General features: G+C 46.1%; 1 protein-coding gene across 4 annotated transcripts in view; it reads right to left on the bottom strand.

Annotated features, from left to right (window-relative positions):
* PKNOX2 (PBX/knotted 1 homeobox 2) overlaps positions 1 to 16,586 on the bottom strand; it is a 306,559-nt gene that overhangs the window by 28,740 nt on the left and 261,233 nt on the right. For all 4 annotated transcript variants that reach the window (XM_047751952.1, XM_047751951.1, XM_047751954.1 and 1 more), the window contains one exon: positions 4,112 to 4,300. In XM_047751952.1, coding sequence (XP_047607908.1) covers positions 4,112 to 4,300 — 189 coding nt within the window. The remainder of the gene's footprint in view (positions 1 to 4,111; positions 4,301 to 16,586) is intronic.

Here is a 16,586-nt window from a genome sequence, read left to right as displayed (position 1 = left end):
GGATGGGCTTCAGGTCAAATTAATGCTTGAAAGTGGCGGGATGTAGGGTCCCACCAGTGGAGTGGTTTAGCTTGTGCCGTCGAGGAAGACTTCTTTACTGAGGTCTGCCCTCCCAAGGAGCCTGGGTATCACTGGTTGCAAGCAGAACAGGATGGCCTCCTGGGGAGGGGCAAGAACAGGCTGTGGACCAAGTCCTTGGAAACTGGTTCAGCTATCCTGCTTGGAGACTGGTTCAGTCTCCCGCATTCCACCCCCAAAGAGAAAACTTCCACAAAGAAATGGGAGGTTGAGGGAGAATATGCCCAAACCCTACAAAGCTGGATGGGGACACAGTGGGGCACCCGAGGGTGGGGTGGTTTAAATAAAAAAGTATCTCCCACTTTACAACATGAGGCTGAATGATTAGCACACAGGCAAAACCATGAGCCAGCAGTTTGCAACAAAGCTGGCAGGGTGTCTGGAATGTTGATCCTGAGGATCGTGTTCCAGAGGGGAGACACCCCTCCCCAGGCCAGGCTGGCGCTCAGTGAGGCTATTTCAGGCTGGGGGGATTAAGGACGAACCATGACAAATGTGTGTGCAGACACACACACACACACACACACACACACACTCACTCACACACACACAAGCCCCTACACTCCTCCTCTCTCTCCTCTCCCAAGCTGGCTCCTGTGCCTAGATCCCAGACCTGCCTCCTGCGCCGAGTCTCAGTGAGTGGCCCCTTCCTGGGAAGTCCCTGCGTAGCCCCCATGCACTTCAGTGAGGCAGGGATGGGAACCTGGCCTGGGGATGTGGATGGGACAGTACATGGCATGTCCTGCTCACCTCCTCCTTCCCAGCACCTGGGACGCCGTGCTGAACCCACACCTGTCCTTCCTGCCCACCCCCTGGCCACTACTGCTGCCATCTCTCCTTCCATCTCTTTTCTGCCTCTGTCTGTCTTCAGCCTCGCTTCCCTCTTCCTCTGTCTGTGTCTTTTTCTCTTCGTTGCTCTTTTCCTCCAGTTCATCAGCCTCTTCTTACCTCCCTCGGGAATGCGACCCTTGCTACTTGTCTTTCTTTCCCTCTGTCTTTCTCCCTCTTTCCCTTCCCTCCTTTGCCTTCCTCTTGCCTCTCTTGATCTCTCTCTCTCCATCTTTCCACAGATATTTACTGGTTGCCTACCATGTACCAGACCCTGTGTGGCTCCCATCAGGTGTGGGTTCTAAAAAGATCTAAAATACTGTCTCTAAAAAAAATTCTTATCTAGGAGAGAAATTGAGGCTTACACAAGGGACGAAAACGTGATGTCACATGCAATATTTACCACGTAAAGGGCCCACGGTACCCAGGAATTGGTTGAGAGAAAGAAAAGTCCATTATGGGTGGGGTGTCAGGGAGGCCTCCATGGGGAGAGCAGCCTTGTTACCGCCCTTGGGAAAGATGCTGGATTTGGCCCTGCAGAGATGTGGGGGCATCCCCCAGACACACGGGCACGGAAGAAACATACAGGAGGGCCTTGAATTTCAGGTGAAAGGATATAAAAATTCTGGGGGGGGGGGCGGCAATCAGAGGTTTCAAGCAGAAGAATGATGTGACTGAGCTTTAGAAGGCAGAGCCAGCAGCAGAAGCCTAATAGGCATGTGTATGTGAATTGTTGTGTGTATGCATGTTTCGGTAGTGAATTTGTGTGTGCATGTGCACGTGCATGTGTACGAGAGCTGTGAGGTCACCAGAAAAGGCAGAAGAACAGGTTAAGAAGCTCTGGCAGTAGCTCATGTGTAATGACCTTATTTACTCGCTGAAGCCTGAACCAAATGGGTGGTGACAGGGCGGGGGCATGAAGGGACAAGTTTGAGAAACAGCAAATATGACCACCTCGCTAAGTGTCTTCTCTCTTTCTTGGTGTCTTTGTTTTTGTCTGGTTGTCTGAGTTCCTCTCTCTAAGCATATCAGAGGCCTTTCTACAATAGTGAACCCAGGGCCAGCTTCCCTGGCAGGCAGAGATCTGAGGCCGACCCCACAGGAACCTGAACCCTGATAGGAATCAGGGTTCCTGCCTCTTTCCTCAGAGTGCAGAGGCACTGAATGCTGGGGTTTCCCAGGAGGACTGATTTTTTCAGACAGCATCTCTGAGGCCTGGCTCACCCCAGAGCACGTGTGCTCCTTCTCTGCTAACCTGCATCTCCAGGGCCTCTGCTTCCTGCAGATGAACTTGTTAGTCCTGGGACTCCAGCCCTGAAGGGGCCGCCGTGGCTGCTAGGCCCTCTGGCCGTCTTCCCCCACCCCCGGCTCCAGCTACCCTGGTGCCCCCCCAATGCCAGAGCTCAAGGTGGGGCTGGGCGGCCCAGGAGGGGAAACCCACTGCCTCTCCAAGGACCTGATTATTTCCAAAGACTTGTGCTAATTTTCTGATATGATCCTCACATCTCTGTGAGGCACTAAATCCTCATTACTTTTCCTGACCGATGCATTCTAATTAGATCAACACTTAAAACAAATTCACAATAGCCACAGGATGGCTTTCCATCTCATTAACTCCTCACTTATTATTTTCATGAAAATTACTGATAAAAATGTGCATCTCCATTTGGTGAGGCCTCACAGCCTCCTCAGCTCCTATCTTGCATCTCTCCCGTCACCGGGGCTGCGCAGCGTCGCCATGGTAACCCACAATAATAGAAACTAATAAATTACAAACGAGATGCTCGTTGAGCAATTATTGTCCTCTTTTATGCAAGTTTCTTGCTAATTTTGATCATAAGGGAAAGTACAATAAGACTCTGAAGGAATGAGTCTATTTCGAGAGAATATTAGCAAGCAGAAGCCTGGGCGGCTGAGTTTAGATCTGTAATAAAGTGATTTGGTGATTTCAAGCAATGGGAAGTGGAAATAAACTTCCTTCCTTGTGTCCCATGCAGTACTCACTATAGAGTCCTGCAGAGATCCCACTGGGGTGGGTTTGATGTGATACTTGTCAAAATGTACAAGGTGTGGCTGGCCTTCTAGAGGGCACTCTTCCCCTCCCCCTGCCTCTGACAACCTAGAGAGATAGATTATACATGTTGGTCCTTAAGCTTTTTTTTCCCTTGCACCTGCAGCACGTGGAAGTTCCAGGGCCAGGGATCAAACATGAGCCACAGCAGTGACAAAGCTATATCCTCAATCCGCTGCACTACCAAGGGAACTCTCATCCTTAAGATTTAAGGATAAAAATGGCACCACCTTTCTTAGGCGCTCTTTCTAGCACCTCTCACCAAGCATTCTTAGAAAGTTTACCCATAACCCCAAGCCTGGCTGTCTCATGGGAAGAGGCCACTGCAAACCTCCTGGGGGACCCTCCATGTGTTTGTCCTAGACTCTGGAGCTCAGCAGGAGAAGAAGAAAGTGGTGAGCCTATGGCTTATGTAGACACCAGTGAGTCTGATGGAAAGGTAGCACCAGAAGCTTTCTAAGTTTATAAGTTTTGGGACAATATTCTGTCCAAGAGAGAGCTGCCATTCTCCCCTAGAGCACGTAGCCACCATTTCCACAGTCCTCAGTTCCCAGGATGAAAGTGGCAGGTGACTCTCAAGAGAGGTGACTTTAGGTGACTTACACAGTGACCTTGAACCACTGCAGGGTAGTGTGTGCAACTAGCAAATGATCGGGGAGAAGCTGTCCCGGGAAGGCTGTCTTAGGCTATTCATGGGCAGGATTCAAGGGAGAACCAAATCCCCTTCCCAGAACAGAGAGAGTGCATCAAGCCACAGCCCCCTCGAGAAGCCATGGGGCTGGAATGTGTCGGTCTGTTCCCAGCTCCATCCCCAGCTCATCCTCCAACAAAGTGCTCCATCTCCTTAACACCTGTGCTCATTGCTTGGGACATCTTGGACCAGGAAGCCAGGAATCACTTGGTACACGGTCCCTCTTGGATCTGGTCATCCTCCAGGGAGGGCCGACACTCTGGCATGGTGAGCTCTGGGTGGAAAGGGGACTGTGCTGTCTGACAAAGATCAGAGGATGGACCTTCTGGAGAAAGGATCTAGTGAGTCTGGACCACTTTCCCAGGTTTCCACGAGACCTTCAGACATTCTGACACCTGGCTTAAGAGCCTGGATAGGAGATGAGACCCAGTCCTGTGTGTTACCTGTGAGTGAAGGTTTATGGAGGGCTGGTTGGGGGAGTAGGGCCCCCCGAGGTCATTCCTGAGCAGGTTATCACTGTGCATCTTGGTTTTGAGGCAGGTGATGTAGCGGTTACAAAAGTCCTTGCAGAGTTCATTGACTTTCTCCAGCTCCAGCAGGTGGATTCTCAGGACCTGGATTGCCTTCACCATCTGTGGAAAGGGAGGAGTGGTGAGCTCAGGTGTCTGGATTGCAGTCCCCTCGATGCCTTGCCACCCCAGGCCCCAGGCACCCCAGGAGAGGAGTCTCTCCTTGCCCTAGGCATACTCATATCTAGCCGCAGGATTTAAATTCTCCTTGTGGGTATCTGCTGATCGTTTGCCTGCTTAGACCCCACTGTTATCACAGCTGCTCTCAAAGCAACTTTGGCATGCTGAGAATGGCACTGGTCTTAGTGGTGGAGGGCCAGGAGTCAAGCCCCAGGCCTGCCATGTATGTCTGTGTGGCCTTGGTCAAGGGCTTAAGCTCTCTGCGCCTTGTTGTCTGACAAACGGGGACAATGGTGCCCTCCCTGACCACGGTATGGGTTTGTGGCAAGGACCATCTGAGGGAAAGTACAAGCTTCAAAGACTGAGCTCAGAACCTCTTGGAAGCACCCTGAAAGGTCAGGGACTGTCCATTCCTACACAGATTCTGAGTGGCTTGTGCTGTGCCAGTCACTTTGCAGACACCCTACTGATACTTGCTGACTGACCGTTTCATCCAGCATGACTTAGCTGGGCCTTGGGACACTCAACTGTCTGGTGCCTCTTCCGTGCCCTTTGGATGTTGTATATGTGCCTGCTGCCTCTTCAGATGGACATTCCTAACCTTTTCCTGGTAAGAAGCTATTTCTCAATTGAACTTTTCTCCTTAGCATTGTTATTATTGGAGAAAGAAAGTGCTATGGGATGTATGGAAAATAGAGGCTGGAAAAAAACTGCAATGATCCAGTCACCCATAAAGAATGATGATTTTTTCAGTCTTTTTCACATGCGTATGTTTCAACATAGTTTTAGTCATCACGTACGCACAGGATTTTGGTTCTTGTTTTTCTACTCAGTTTGCCGAATGTATTTTTCTAAGTGTCAGAATTGTCTTTTTTTTTTTTTTTTTTTTCCAGTCTCCCTTCTAGGCTGCAAGCTTCTGGAAGAGAGGGTGGTGTCTAATTTGCTTGCCCTGTTATCCCTGTCACTAACACGTGGATACTGAGTAAATATTTGTTGAGTGGGTGAAAATTATTGAGAAAATACATTTTAAATTGTTAAATATTGTCCCACATGTACTGATTCCTTATTATTGGATATTTAGATTAATTCCAATTTTTCAATTTTATAAAAAATGTTACAGTGACTATTTTTCCAGCTTTATAGCTTATTCATGTTTCTGCATTATTCTCTTAGGACAAAGCCCCAAAAGTGACAGACAAAAAGCTATAGACACACAGGGAACTGTACCCAATATTCTGTGATAATCTATATGGGAAAAGAATCTGAAAAAGAATGGATTATGTATATGTATAACTGAATCACTTTGCTGTTACAGCAGATATTATCACAACCTTGTAAATCAACTATACTTCAATAAAACTTAAAAAATATAATGGAAAATAATATGAAAAAAAACATATGTATAACAATCACTTTGCTGTACCACAGAAGTTAAACACAACATTGTAAATCAAAATATACTCAGTAAATTTTTTTACAAAGCTAAGAACATTCTTATATTCTCATGATAAATACTTGTTATTTATCATTATTATATTCTCATGATAAATACTGCCAAACTGATTTTTTAAAAAGATGTTGGAGCAATTGGTCATCCACAAGCAAAACAGTGAATCTTGATTTAAATCTCACATCTTGTACAAAAACTAACTCAAATGGATCAAAGACCAAAATGTAAAGCATGAAACTATAAAATTTTTAGAAAAGAAAACACAGGAGAATATCAATAGGACCTAGGGCTAGGCAAAGAGGTCTTAGACTCGATGCCAAAAACATGACCCAGAAAAGGAAAACTTGATGAATTGGACCTCATCAAAATTCAAAATGTTTGCTCCTCAAAAGATGCTATGAAGAAGATGAAAAGACAAACTACAGACTGGGAAAAAATACATGCAAATTACATATCTGACAAAGGACTTATATCTGGACTATTTAAAGAGCTCTCAAAACTAAACAGCAAAATAACAAGCAATCCAATTAGAACATGGGCAAGAGATAACATCAGACGTTTCACTGAAGAGGATATATAGATGGCAAATGAGCACATGAAAAGATGTTTAATGTCATTAGCCATCAGGGAAATGCAAATTAAAACCACAATGAGATTATCACTACATATCTATCAGAATGGTTAAAATTAAAAATAGAGATAACACCAAATGCTGGCAGGGAATTAGAAACAAGATTACTCATATGTTGCTATTGGGTATGAAAAATGGCACAGCCACTCTGGAAAACTGCAAAACAGTTTCTTACAAAACTAGATACACCATCTAGCTCAGTAATTGCACTCTTGGGCATTTATTCCAGAGGGGGAAAAAATGTTCACCCAAAAACCTGTATGTGAATACATAATGCAACCTTATTTTTAATAGCCAAAACCTAGAAACAACCAAACTATACTTCAGCAGGTGAATGGATACAGAAACTATGATACATCTGTATCACTAAAGAGTACTCAGCAATAAAAAGGAACAAACTAACAATACCCTCAACAACAAGGATGGATTTAAAGTGAATTATGCTGAGAAAGAAAAGCTAGTCTCAAGAAGTTCCCATCTTGGTGCAGCAGAAACGAATCCAACTTGAAAACATGAGGTTGCGGGTTTGATCCCTGACCACGCTCAGTGAGTGAAGGATCCGGCGTTGCTGTGAGCTGTGTGGTGTAGGTCGAAGACGTGGCTCAGATCTGGTGTTGCTGTGGCTCTGGCGTAGGCAGGCAGTAACAGCTCCAACTAGACCCCTGGCCTGGGAACCTTCATATGCCGTGGGTGCAGCCCAAAAAAGACCAAAAAAAAAAAAAAAAAGAAAGAAAGAAAGAAAGAAAAGAAAAGCTAGTCTTGAAAGGTTATATACTGTATGATGCCATTTTTATAACTTCTTTTTTTTTGGCTGAACCTGTGGCATATGAAAGTTCCCAGGCTAGGGGTCACATTGGAGCTGCAGCTGCCAGCCTACGACACAGTTGCAATAATGTCAGATCTGAGCTGATTCTGCAAACTACACCACAACTCATGGCAACGACTGATCCTTAACCCACTGAGTGAGGCCAGGGATGGAACCCATGTCCTCATGGATGCTAGTCGGGTTTGTTATCACTGAGCCACAATGGGTAATCCCATTTTTTTTTTTTTTGGTCTTTTCCGTGGCATATGGAGGTTCCCAGGCTAGGGGTCTAATTGGAGCTGTAGCCACCGGCCTATGCCAGAGCCACAGCAATGCCTGATCCGAGCCGTGTGGGCGACCTACACCACAGCTCACAGCAACACTGGATCCTTAACCCACTGAAGGAGACCAGGGATCAAACCCGCAACCTCATGGTTGGACTCATTAACCACTGAGCCACGATGGGAACTCTGGTAGTCCCATTTATATAACATTCTTGAAATGACTAAATTATAGAGATGGAGACAAATTAGTGGTTGCCAGGAGGTTCGGGGAGAGGGAGAGAGGAAGGAACTCTTCTGTATCTTGACTATCACAGTTTTTTCATGAATGCACACGTGATAAAATAGCACAGAACTAAGCACACACACACACACACACACGTGCATGTAAAACTGGTGGAATCTGAATAAGGTCGATAGATCATATCATTGTCATTTCCTGGTTGTGAAATAGTACCCTAGTTATGCAAGAAGGGAATCGGACTGCTCTGTATTAATTCTTACAACTGCATGTGAATCTAGTTACAGCCAAATAAAAAGTGATAAAAAGGGTGGGGACTTGCCTGCCGAGACTATTTATGTTGACATAAGCAATGTATAGTCATCCGTCTTTAGTCTTACCCTACCAGCTCTGGACCAGCATCCTGGTGCCCAGGAAGACAAAAAAGAGCATCTCTCCCAGAGAACCCCAACCATCGGGCTGTGGAGCTGTGGCTAGAAGCCAGGGCCACACACCTCTCTGAGCTTCATTTGCATTTCAAGTCCAGAGCAACCAAGGAGCTTCCATGTTGGCCTTTGGATTGTCTGATGGGCGGGGACTGTGCTCTACTAATTAAAGGCTCTTGGACGGCTGAATTAGACTAAGTGTCACTCAAAGACAGAAAGCAGCAATTTTCAGGTGGGGATCAATCACAGGGTCTTGTCCTCAGGAAATGCCCCCTCCATGGGGCTGAGACTAAAGGAGACTGTGTTGTCCCCAGCACAGAGCAGAAGAGGGACTTTTGTTTGGATTATTTGGACCAAAAAATGGAGTCAGGTAATGAACAAGTTATTTACTCTTGCCTAAATTCTCAACTTGACTTTAGCCCTAGAGATCTGGGTTTATGTCTCTAAGATTAATTAGCACAAACATAAGGTGTTTAATAAACACTCACTGATTGATTGATAGTACTACCCAAATATTTCTCATTTGTAATATATCTCAGGTACTATGTTCAATCCATCACATGCCTTTATTTATTCCACATAACCACCTCTGCAAGTAGATATCATTGTTGCCCATGTTTTACAGTTGAAGGAAATGAAGGCAAGAAATATAAATTTTACTTGCTTAAAGTCACCCAGTTGGTAAGTGACAGAGCTGGGACACGAAGCCAGGTTGCCTGTGTTGCTTCACCAGCCATGCGGGCTCTCAGAATTTATACAGAAAAAAAAAACGGCGATTAAAAGGGTGCATGCTTTAGGAAAAACCAAACAGCTTTGGGGAAGATAAAGGTTAGGATTTCCAGAACCTTCCCTGGCAAGGTTTCACCCTTTAGCTGCTCTGCCCTAACCCCCAGGAGTCAGGATACCTCACCAATGAGGGTGTCTGCTTCCCCAGGTGTAAAAAGAGAGGATTGGACCATCTGGTGTCTTCTGTTTTCCGATTCTCTGAACAGTACAAGGACTTCCACCCTCGGTTCACTGATGGTGCTAAGAGAGGCCATGTGAGATGATCTAGGCCAGCCTCTAGGTAAGCAAATGGCCCAGACTCTCCCAGACACATGGCTGCATCTTCTCCTTGGAGGCTCCCCAGTCAGAGCAGTCTCTATGTTCTCTCAATCTGCTGAGCATTTCCTAACACTTACTGACATCTCTCCAGCCCAAATATAAAGTGCTTACTCAGCCTTCTGCAGGCATCAGGGACATCCAGTGCTCCATCAATATAATCTCCCTAAACTTAATATTATCCATTCAACAAATATTGTCCCATGATATGCCAAACACTGGACAAGGCCTATGACTTGAGTAAGCTGCCCTATTAGCTTTGTCTTCTCCAGATGAAATAATCCTAATTCCTTAAACCTTTCTTCTTTTTTCCTTCCTTCTTCCCTCCCTCTCTCCCTTCCCTCCTTTCATTTCTTATTTCCTTCTTTATCTGAGCGTCCCTTTACCGGACCCTTCATTTTCAACCAATGTTTTATTTATTCATTTTCAAATATTTTCATGAGTACATACACATACATATCCACACACACAGAAAAGTGTGCATATCTATCCATTTATTTTAAAAACATAGCCAATAAATACTTATTGTATAAAAAGAATCAGAAAATATAACTAAGTAAAATAAAATAAAAAGTAAAGTCTAAGGAGCCCCCATTGTGGCTCAAAAGTAATGAACCCAACTAGTATCCATGAGGTTTTGGGATTCCTGTCCCCACTCAGTGGATTAAGAATCTGGCATAGCCATGAGCTGTGATGTAGGTCGCAGATGCGGCTTGGATCCCATGTTGCTGTGGCTGTGGTATAGGCCAGCAGCTGCAGCTCCAATTCTACCCCTAGCCTTGTAACTTCCATATGGACCCTGAAAATCCAAACAAACAAACAAACAAACAAACAAAAAAGTAAAGTCTACCCTAAAAAGCTCTGCTCAAATGAAATACACATGCAATGTGTTTAAATTAGATCTGGTGCATAGTGGCCAAGAGTGGACCTATTTTTTGGTCTCATAAAGCACAGTTGAAGGATTACTTTTTTATGAGAGAACAGACTTGGTTTAAAGATTTAAGAGTGTAGAGTAAATCATAATGGTATTCCAGGGCAATGAATATGTAGGACCTATTCGATATTAGAGAAAAAAAAAAAAAGGGCAATGCCATTAATATGGGGCAGCTGCCTGGCACAGCAGAAAGCCTGTGGGATTTACTGTCAGAGAGTTTGGATTTGAGTATAGGCCTACTGTTTACAAATTGGGTGAAATTGGGCTAATTCCATCACTTCCCTGAGCCTCAGTTTTCCTCATCTCTAAGTCACATGATCTGATAAGGGCTAAAGGAGATAATGTGAAAGTACATTATAAACTGCAGGGAACCAAATGCATATAAATTTTTGTGAACTCTTTTAATGATTTTGAATATCCTGTTGACTTTTCTATTGCCATTCCATTTTCAGATAGTGGAAAAATAATCATTCCCAGTTTTTTCTTTTATATTTATGTTTAGCAAATCATTCACTATCTTTTTTATTTTGCAATTTTGAGTTTTTGCCTCTAAATCAGAATAAAACTGTAATTTATTAAACCATTTTCCTAAGTGATCCATGCCATGTAAAAAGTTATTCCAAATCTTCTAGTGCAATAACAATTCTATTTAATTTAAGATTTTCACAGAATGTGATGAATGGATCCTTCATTTCTTTTCTCCAAGTTTTGCTTCATCTTTCAACTTCTCTCCCTCCCTTCTCTTTCAGAATAAAGCAGCAGCCCTCTTCTTCTAAGAAACACCCTTCACAAAAGCAAACTTCCACTTTAGTCTCATATCACAGTGCACAAGCCCCACCAGCCTCAGAAAAGTCCACAGGACTAGGGGCCTCTCATCATCTGGGAAGTCCCATGGTGTGATGTCCCAAATCTATTATTTCCTGCCTGGGTATTCTGGACAAGTCGTTTAACTATCTGTGAAATGTAAGCTGATAAAAAATACTTACACGGTAGAGTTGTGGTGAAAATTGAGAAAAGGTAATGTACACATATGTCCTGGGCACAGAGCAGCTATTTTTTTTTTTTTTACTTTTTTATTTTTAGGGCTGCATCTACAGCATAGGGAAGTTCCCAGGCTAGGGGTTGAATCAGAGCTGCAGCCACCAACCTACACCATAGCTCATGGCAACACTAGATCCTTAACCTGCTGATCAAGGCCAGGGATCGAACCTGCATCCTCATGGATCCTAGGCGGGATCATTAACTGCTGAGCAATGAAGGGAACTCCTAGAGTAGCTGTTTTTTATATGTCAATTCTCAAGGCTAACTCGCCTCTCCTCCCACCATTGAGCACTTTTCTGGAAAGTGGCCTGTCTTGTAGGATTGTAGCCCCTTCATTTGATGGTAATAAATCTTTGCCTTTCAAAACATTTCTACACATAGCACTTTAAAATTTGCAAAATGCTTCTCTCTTATTACCTCATTTGAGTCTCATAAACATGGGGCCACAAAAGCAATGGTATCACTCTCCCAGAGATGAGGAGATCGAGGATCTGAGACTAGGAACCCACTAAATTCCCTGTAGCAATTAGAGAGGAAGCTTTGCCCTGGAGGGCAGATTCCTTCCATTTCTTCTTCTGCACTGGGGGAGCTGGAATATTCTTCCTCCTTTAGAGATGAAGTGCTCTGACGTTTCTTGTGGGTCACTAGGGCAGCCAAAGCTAAAATTAAATGGAGAATTTTTCCAGATCAGACCAGCCCAGTCCAGCCTGAGCAGTTGGAAGGGTGGGATCATGGGAACAAGGCCTGGAACATGGAAGGAAGGTGAAAGCCAGGGACTGGAGACCACCAGGGGACTGGGGAAAGAATAAACACTCATGGAAGCCACCATGTAGGATGTTACATAAGCTCAAGTCATAATGTGGCGCTTCCCCTCCCATGTCCTCAGAGTTCAGAGGAGCACTGTGGTTCAGGGGAAAAAGGTGAGCTTCAGCAGTTAGAACTACCCTGTGCAAATCCCAGCTCTGAACCGTATTGGCCATAAGGCTCTCAGTCTTTGATTCCCCCCTCTGTGAAATGGGTATAACGATAACCTCCTCAGAGAGCTATTGTGAGAATTGAACAGCAGAGATGGGTGCCAGAGAACAGTGGGGTTTGGAGGCTGAGTCTTGGGCCTTCCACCTACTGGGACACTCTGGACAATTCACACAATCTCTGCACTTCAGTGTCATTTGCAAAACAGGACAGGAACACAACTCCCCCAGAGCCATACTGAGGATGAAATGAGATTTGGCCAGAAGATAACTAAAGGCAAGTGCCTAGGAAGCACTAAGAAAGTCTTGCTCTTGGGCAGTGTAACTGCTGTGCATAGGCCCAGGCTCCGTGCCTGTATTTGACTCACGGACCAGCTGTGTGGTCCGGAGCAGGCGATTCCTCCTTGCATCTCAATCTCCTCATCTTAAAATGGGAATAATAATAATATGTACCTTGTGGGTTTGAAAAGAGGATTAAATAAGATAATACATGTGAAGTATTTGGAATGGCACCTGACACCCTGTAAGTCCACTGTAAATGTTAATTGTCACTGGCTTTGATTATTTCCTTTCCGTGGCCTATGGTGTCTTATGGGATCTTCAGCTTCCATCTAGGCGAAGAGGGTCTGGAAGGAAGGCTGAAGGGAATGACCCTCTGAAGGCAGCTGGCCTGTGGTCTCTGTGGGCCCACGGCTCCTGCCGGGCTCCTTCCCATGCCTCCTTATTCACAGCCTCTGGCCTCTGGCCCTGCCTCATCTGCGTGGGCCCAGGGGCCTGGGGGCCCCATTTTGGAGCTGGCTTTGCGGTCAGGCAGCTATAATCTGTCCCTGGAGCCACACCAGAGTCTCATTAAAACGTGCCCCATAAATGTTAAAAAATTTACACATAAAAAAATTCCATGCATGAAACTGAAACCGTACGTTTTACAGCCTCGGTTTGAAATCTTGCATAATATATAAAACCTCGGCCCTGCACTGGGGGCCCGTAAATCAAATTTTATAAAACAAAAAGCTTTTACCTTTCAAAGGGGTTTGGGGAACTTGCAAATTTTACAAACTGCACCAACTGCCAGTCAGAGGCTGCTGGGCCTAAGCAGGGGATCAGTCGGCCAGGTGACAGAGGCCTGGTGAGCATTGGGTGGTGGGGAGGGGGGAGTGTGGGAATTGGAGTGAGGGTATCCCGGGGGTGCTAACCAAGGAGCATTCCAGTTTAGCCACCATGGGAGGGAAATGGGGACAGGGAGAGGGCCAGAGAGCGTGGGCACAGTGGAGAGCTGAGGGTGGTACTCTTATACACAAGGGCTTTATTAGTGGGTGATGCAGAGCAAAGAGCCCACAGATCTGGATGCTGACAAGTCATTTCCCTTCTCCAGACTTCAGTGTCCCCATCTATGAAACAGACATGCTGTTCCTCTACAACTGTAGTTCCCCTACCAGCGTTTTGTGATTCTGCATTTCTCTTCCAGCAGGGGTGCTGTGGGAGCAGCTGGCTAACCAGGAAGGGAAGTTCCCTCAGAAACGTAGGAGTGGGAGCTGCTCGGGAGAGCTTAGTCAGCCACTCCCCTGGGAACTTGTCTGGGAGGCTATTGGAGGAAGGGAAGATAGACACAACTTTGATTTGCTTGGAGGGGAGGAGGGGGACCAGCTGGAGGGGGAGGGACCACATCCAGTCCCAGTCATGGGCCTGGTGGGGCTGGGGAGGAGGCAGGACTAGAGTGCTGCTCCAGGGCCAGGATGGGACAAAGTTTGGGGGGACCCTAGTGTCCTCCTGAAAATCCCGTCTGTGAAAGTCAATATTCAAGGGCAAAGGAAAGCCGCCTTGACACACACATATATATAAAATAAATCTCTCAATTATCTCAGCTCATTTGCTTGGGGTCTCATTTTATGTCCCTGCTCCGCTGCGCAGTATATCTGTCCGGATAAAGAGTTACAGTCCGTTGGGCTACGTGTGCGGGGTTGTAAAAAATACAGATGCCAAATTAACTGGCTGTGGCACTCGGCAGCTGATTGAGCTGATAATGACGCGATCTGACCTTTTTCTAATTTCTAATTATGTGCATCTCGGCTGTGCTGGTTGCATGATTCTTGTTCTAATGATGGCTCCTGTGGCTGGCCTCTTCATCTCCCCCCTCCTGACACAGGATGAAAAATGCAGTGGCAAAGGGCACTGCCTGACCCCCTGGTAAAGTTTCACACTCCCCGCCACACAGTCTATTTGATGACCTGGAGGTGAGGTGAGGTGGCTGGGATGCCTTGCCTTAGAGACACTGCATTTGACTTTAACCTTCTGGATGCCACGCATTTTTAAACGCCATTTAGTTCTATAAGCCATCTCATTAAATTTTTATGACAGTCACAGGAGATCGGCATATTGGCTCTACAGACAAGGAAACCGAGCTTCAAAGGAGTCATCAAAGTCACCCAGAGGGTAAGGCGTGGAGCCAGGCTCGGGTCCTCCACTCCTTCCACTGCCTCCATTTAGACAATCAATCAATCAGTCATTAACTGGCCAACTCCTCTGGGTGAATCAGGTCCACACAAGGGGTAGGCTACGCAAGGCTTACTCCGCCAGTGGACCACTCCAAGCCCAGTCACCTGAGACAGAAGACCAGCCGCCAGGGGCCTGGGGCAGCTCCTACAACACCCACGTCCCCAGGTCAAGCATGACATGTAGCAGATGTTAATGGAGTCTTGTTGGATTGAATGAAGGAATCAGAGTCTCTGAGTGAGCAGAACCCCAGGAGATGCAGGTGGCCTTGTCTGGGAAAACAGGGAGGTAGCCACTATTTGGTCTTTTCCAGGCTGGACTAGACTAGAAGCTGTCCTGGGTGGCTCTTCCTTTGTTCACCTGGCAGGTGGTGGTGGGCAAGGACTGCGAGGTTTGTTTCCCCAGGACTCCTACCTTGGAAGAAGGTTCAAATTCTTTCGTATTATGCAGCCTATTTTAGGTATTTCCTACCAATTTAGGTTCTTTTGGGGCCCAGTGAGGGAGGTGCCCATTCCAGCTCTTGAAGAAATGGCTACCTCACCTCCTGGCTGCATGGCTGCTGCAGGATTAGCTTCTAGAGACCTGCCACAACTGCGATCCTGAGATGCCAACCAGCTGAACAGCAGGGCCTGGCCAGGCCAGCCTGCACTTATCATTCTACTCATTGGAGAGCCTGCACTGGGTCAGCTCTCCCAGGGGACCTGGGAGACCACGGTCTGGGCTCCCGGGAAGTACGGCAGCTCAGGTCCACCAGGGGAGGGGGAGGGCCAGGGCTGAGCAGAGGCACATCTATCTCTCAGAAACCTGCATGAGGAGTTCCTGTTGTGGCTCAGCAGAAATGAATCCGACTAGTATCCATGAGGATGTGGGTTCAATCCCTGGCCTCACTCAGTGGATTAAAGATCTGGCGTTGTCATGAGATGTAGTGTAGGTCGCAGATGCAGCTCAGATCCTGCGTTGCTGTGGTTGTGGTGCAGGCCAGCAGCTGTGGCTCCGATTCGACCCCTAGCCTGGGAATCTTCATATGCTGTGGATGCAGCCCTAAAAAAGCAAAAGAGCAAAGAAAGAAAGAAAGAAACCTGCGTTAAAGCTCCTGACCATGGCAAGTGCTTATCCTCTAAACGCTTCATAACACTTCACAAATTTCCAGGCCAGGGTGGACTCTCCTGGTAGCTCTTCTGGACTCTGTAAAGAACCATATTCAACTCTCAAGAGAAGCAGTGGGGTGGATAATTCACAACACAGAATAATAGTCAAGTCATTTAAATCTGTTCTGCAGGTGTGCTCTGTGTGTGTGTGTGAGTGTGTGTGTTCTTCCTTCCTTTCCAAAGTTACATGTGCTTTTCTAATTCTGTTTCCCTTCAGGCAGTAGGTACTGGCTAAACTCTGGATGCAAGAGGTCAGTGCTAAAAATCAATTTATGGAGGAGAGTTTTTCAGATCTTCCAAATTCACTGTGGATAATCTGGGTAATCCAGTCACAGAAAAATCAGGAATTGTGGTTAATAATCCCAGGGTGACCGTTCGTCATGATGAACGAACGTAGCCTCTCTACCACTCTCTTTCTCAGCAGAATTCCCAGGGCTAGATGAGAATTTCAGATATCATCCCATCGAGGGGTTACCAAGCCTGATTGAAGATTGCAATCGCCTGGGAAACCCTTAAAGATGTACATTCGTGGGCCCCAAACTTACTGAATCACAGTTTCCAGGTGGTGGGGCCCAGGAATATGTACTTTTTAAAGCTGTAGTGATGATCTGGATGACAAGCTAGATTTGGGAGCCTGACTTACTGTTTCCCCCTAAATGGGCAGGACATCTGCTGGTCTTCTCAACATGACTGTGTCTCCAGGCCTTCCTG

The sequence above is a fragment of the Phacochoerus africanus genome, chromosome 11 (genome assembly GCF_016906955.1).
Source record: "Phacochoerus africanus isolate WHEZ1 chromosome 11, ROS_Pafr_v1, whole genome shotgun sequence".
Classification (NCBI taxonomy): Eukaryota; Metazoa; Chordata; class Mammalia; order Artiodactyla; family Suidae; genus Phacochoerus; species Phacochoerus africanus.
This window is presented reverse-complemented; position numbering and strand designations above follow the sequence as displayed.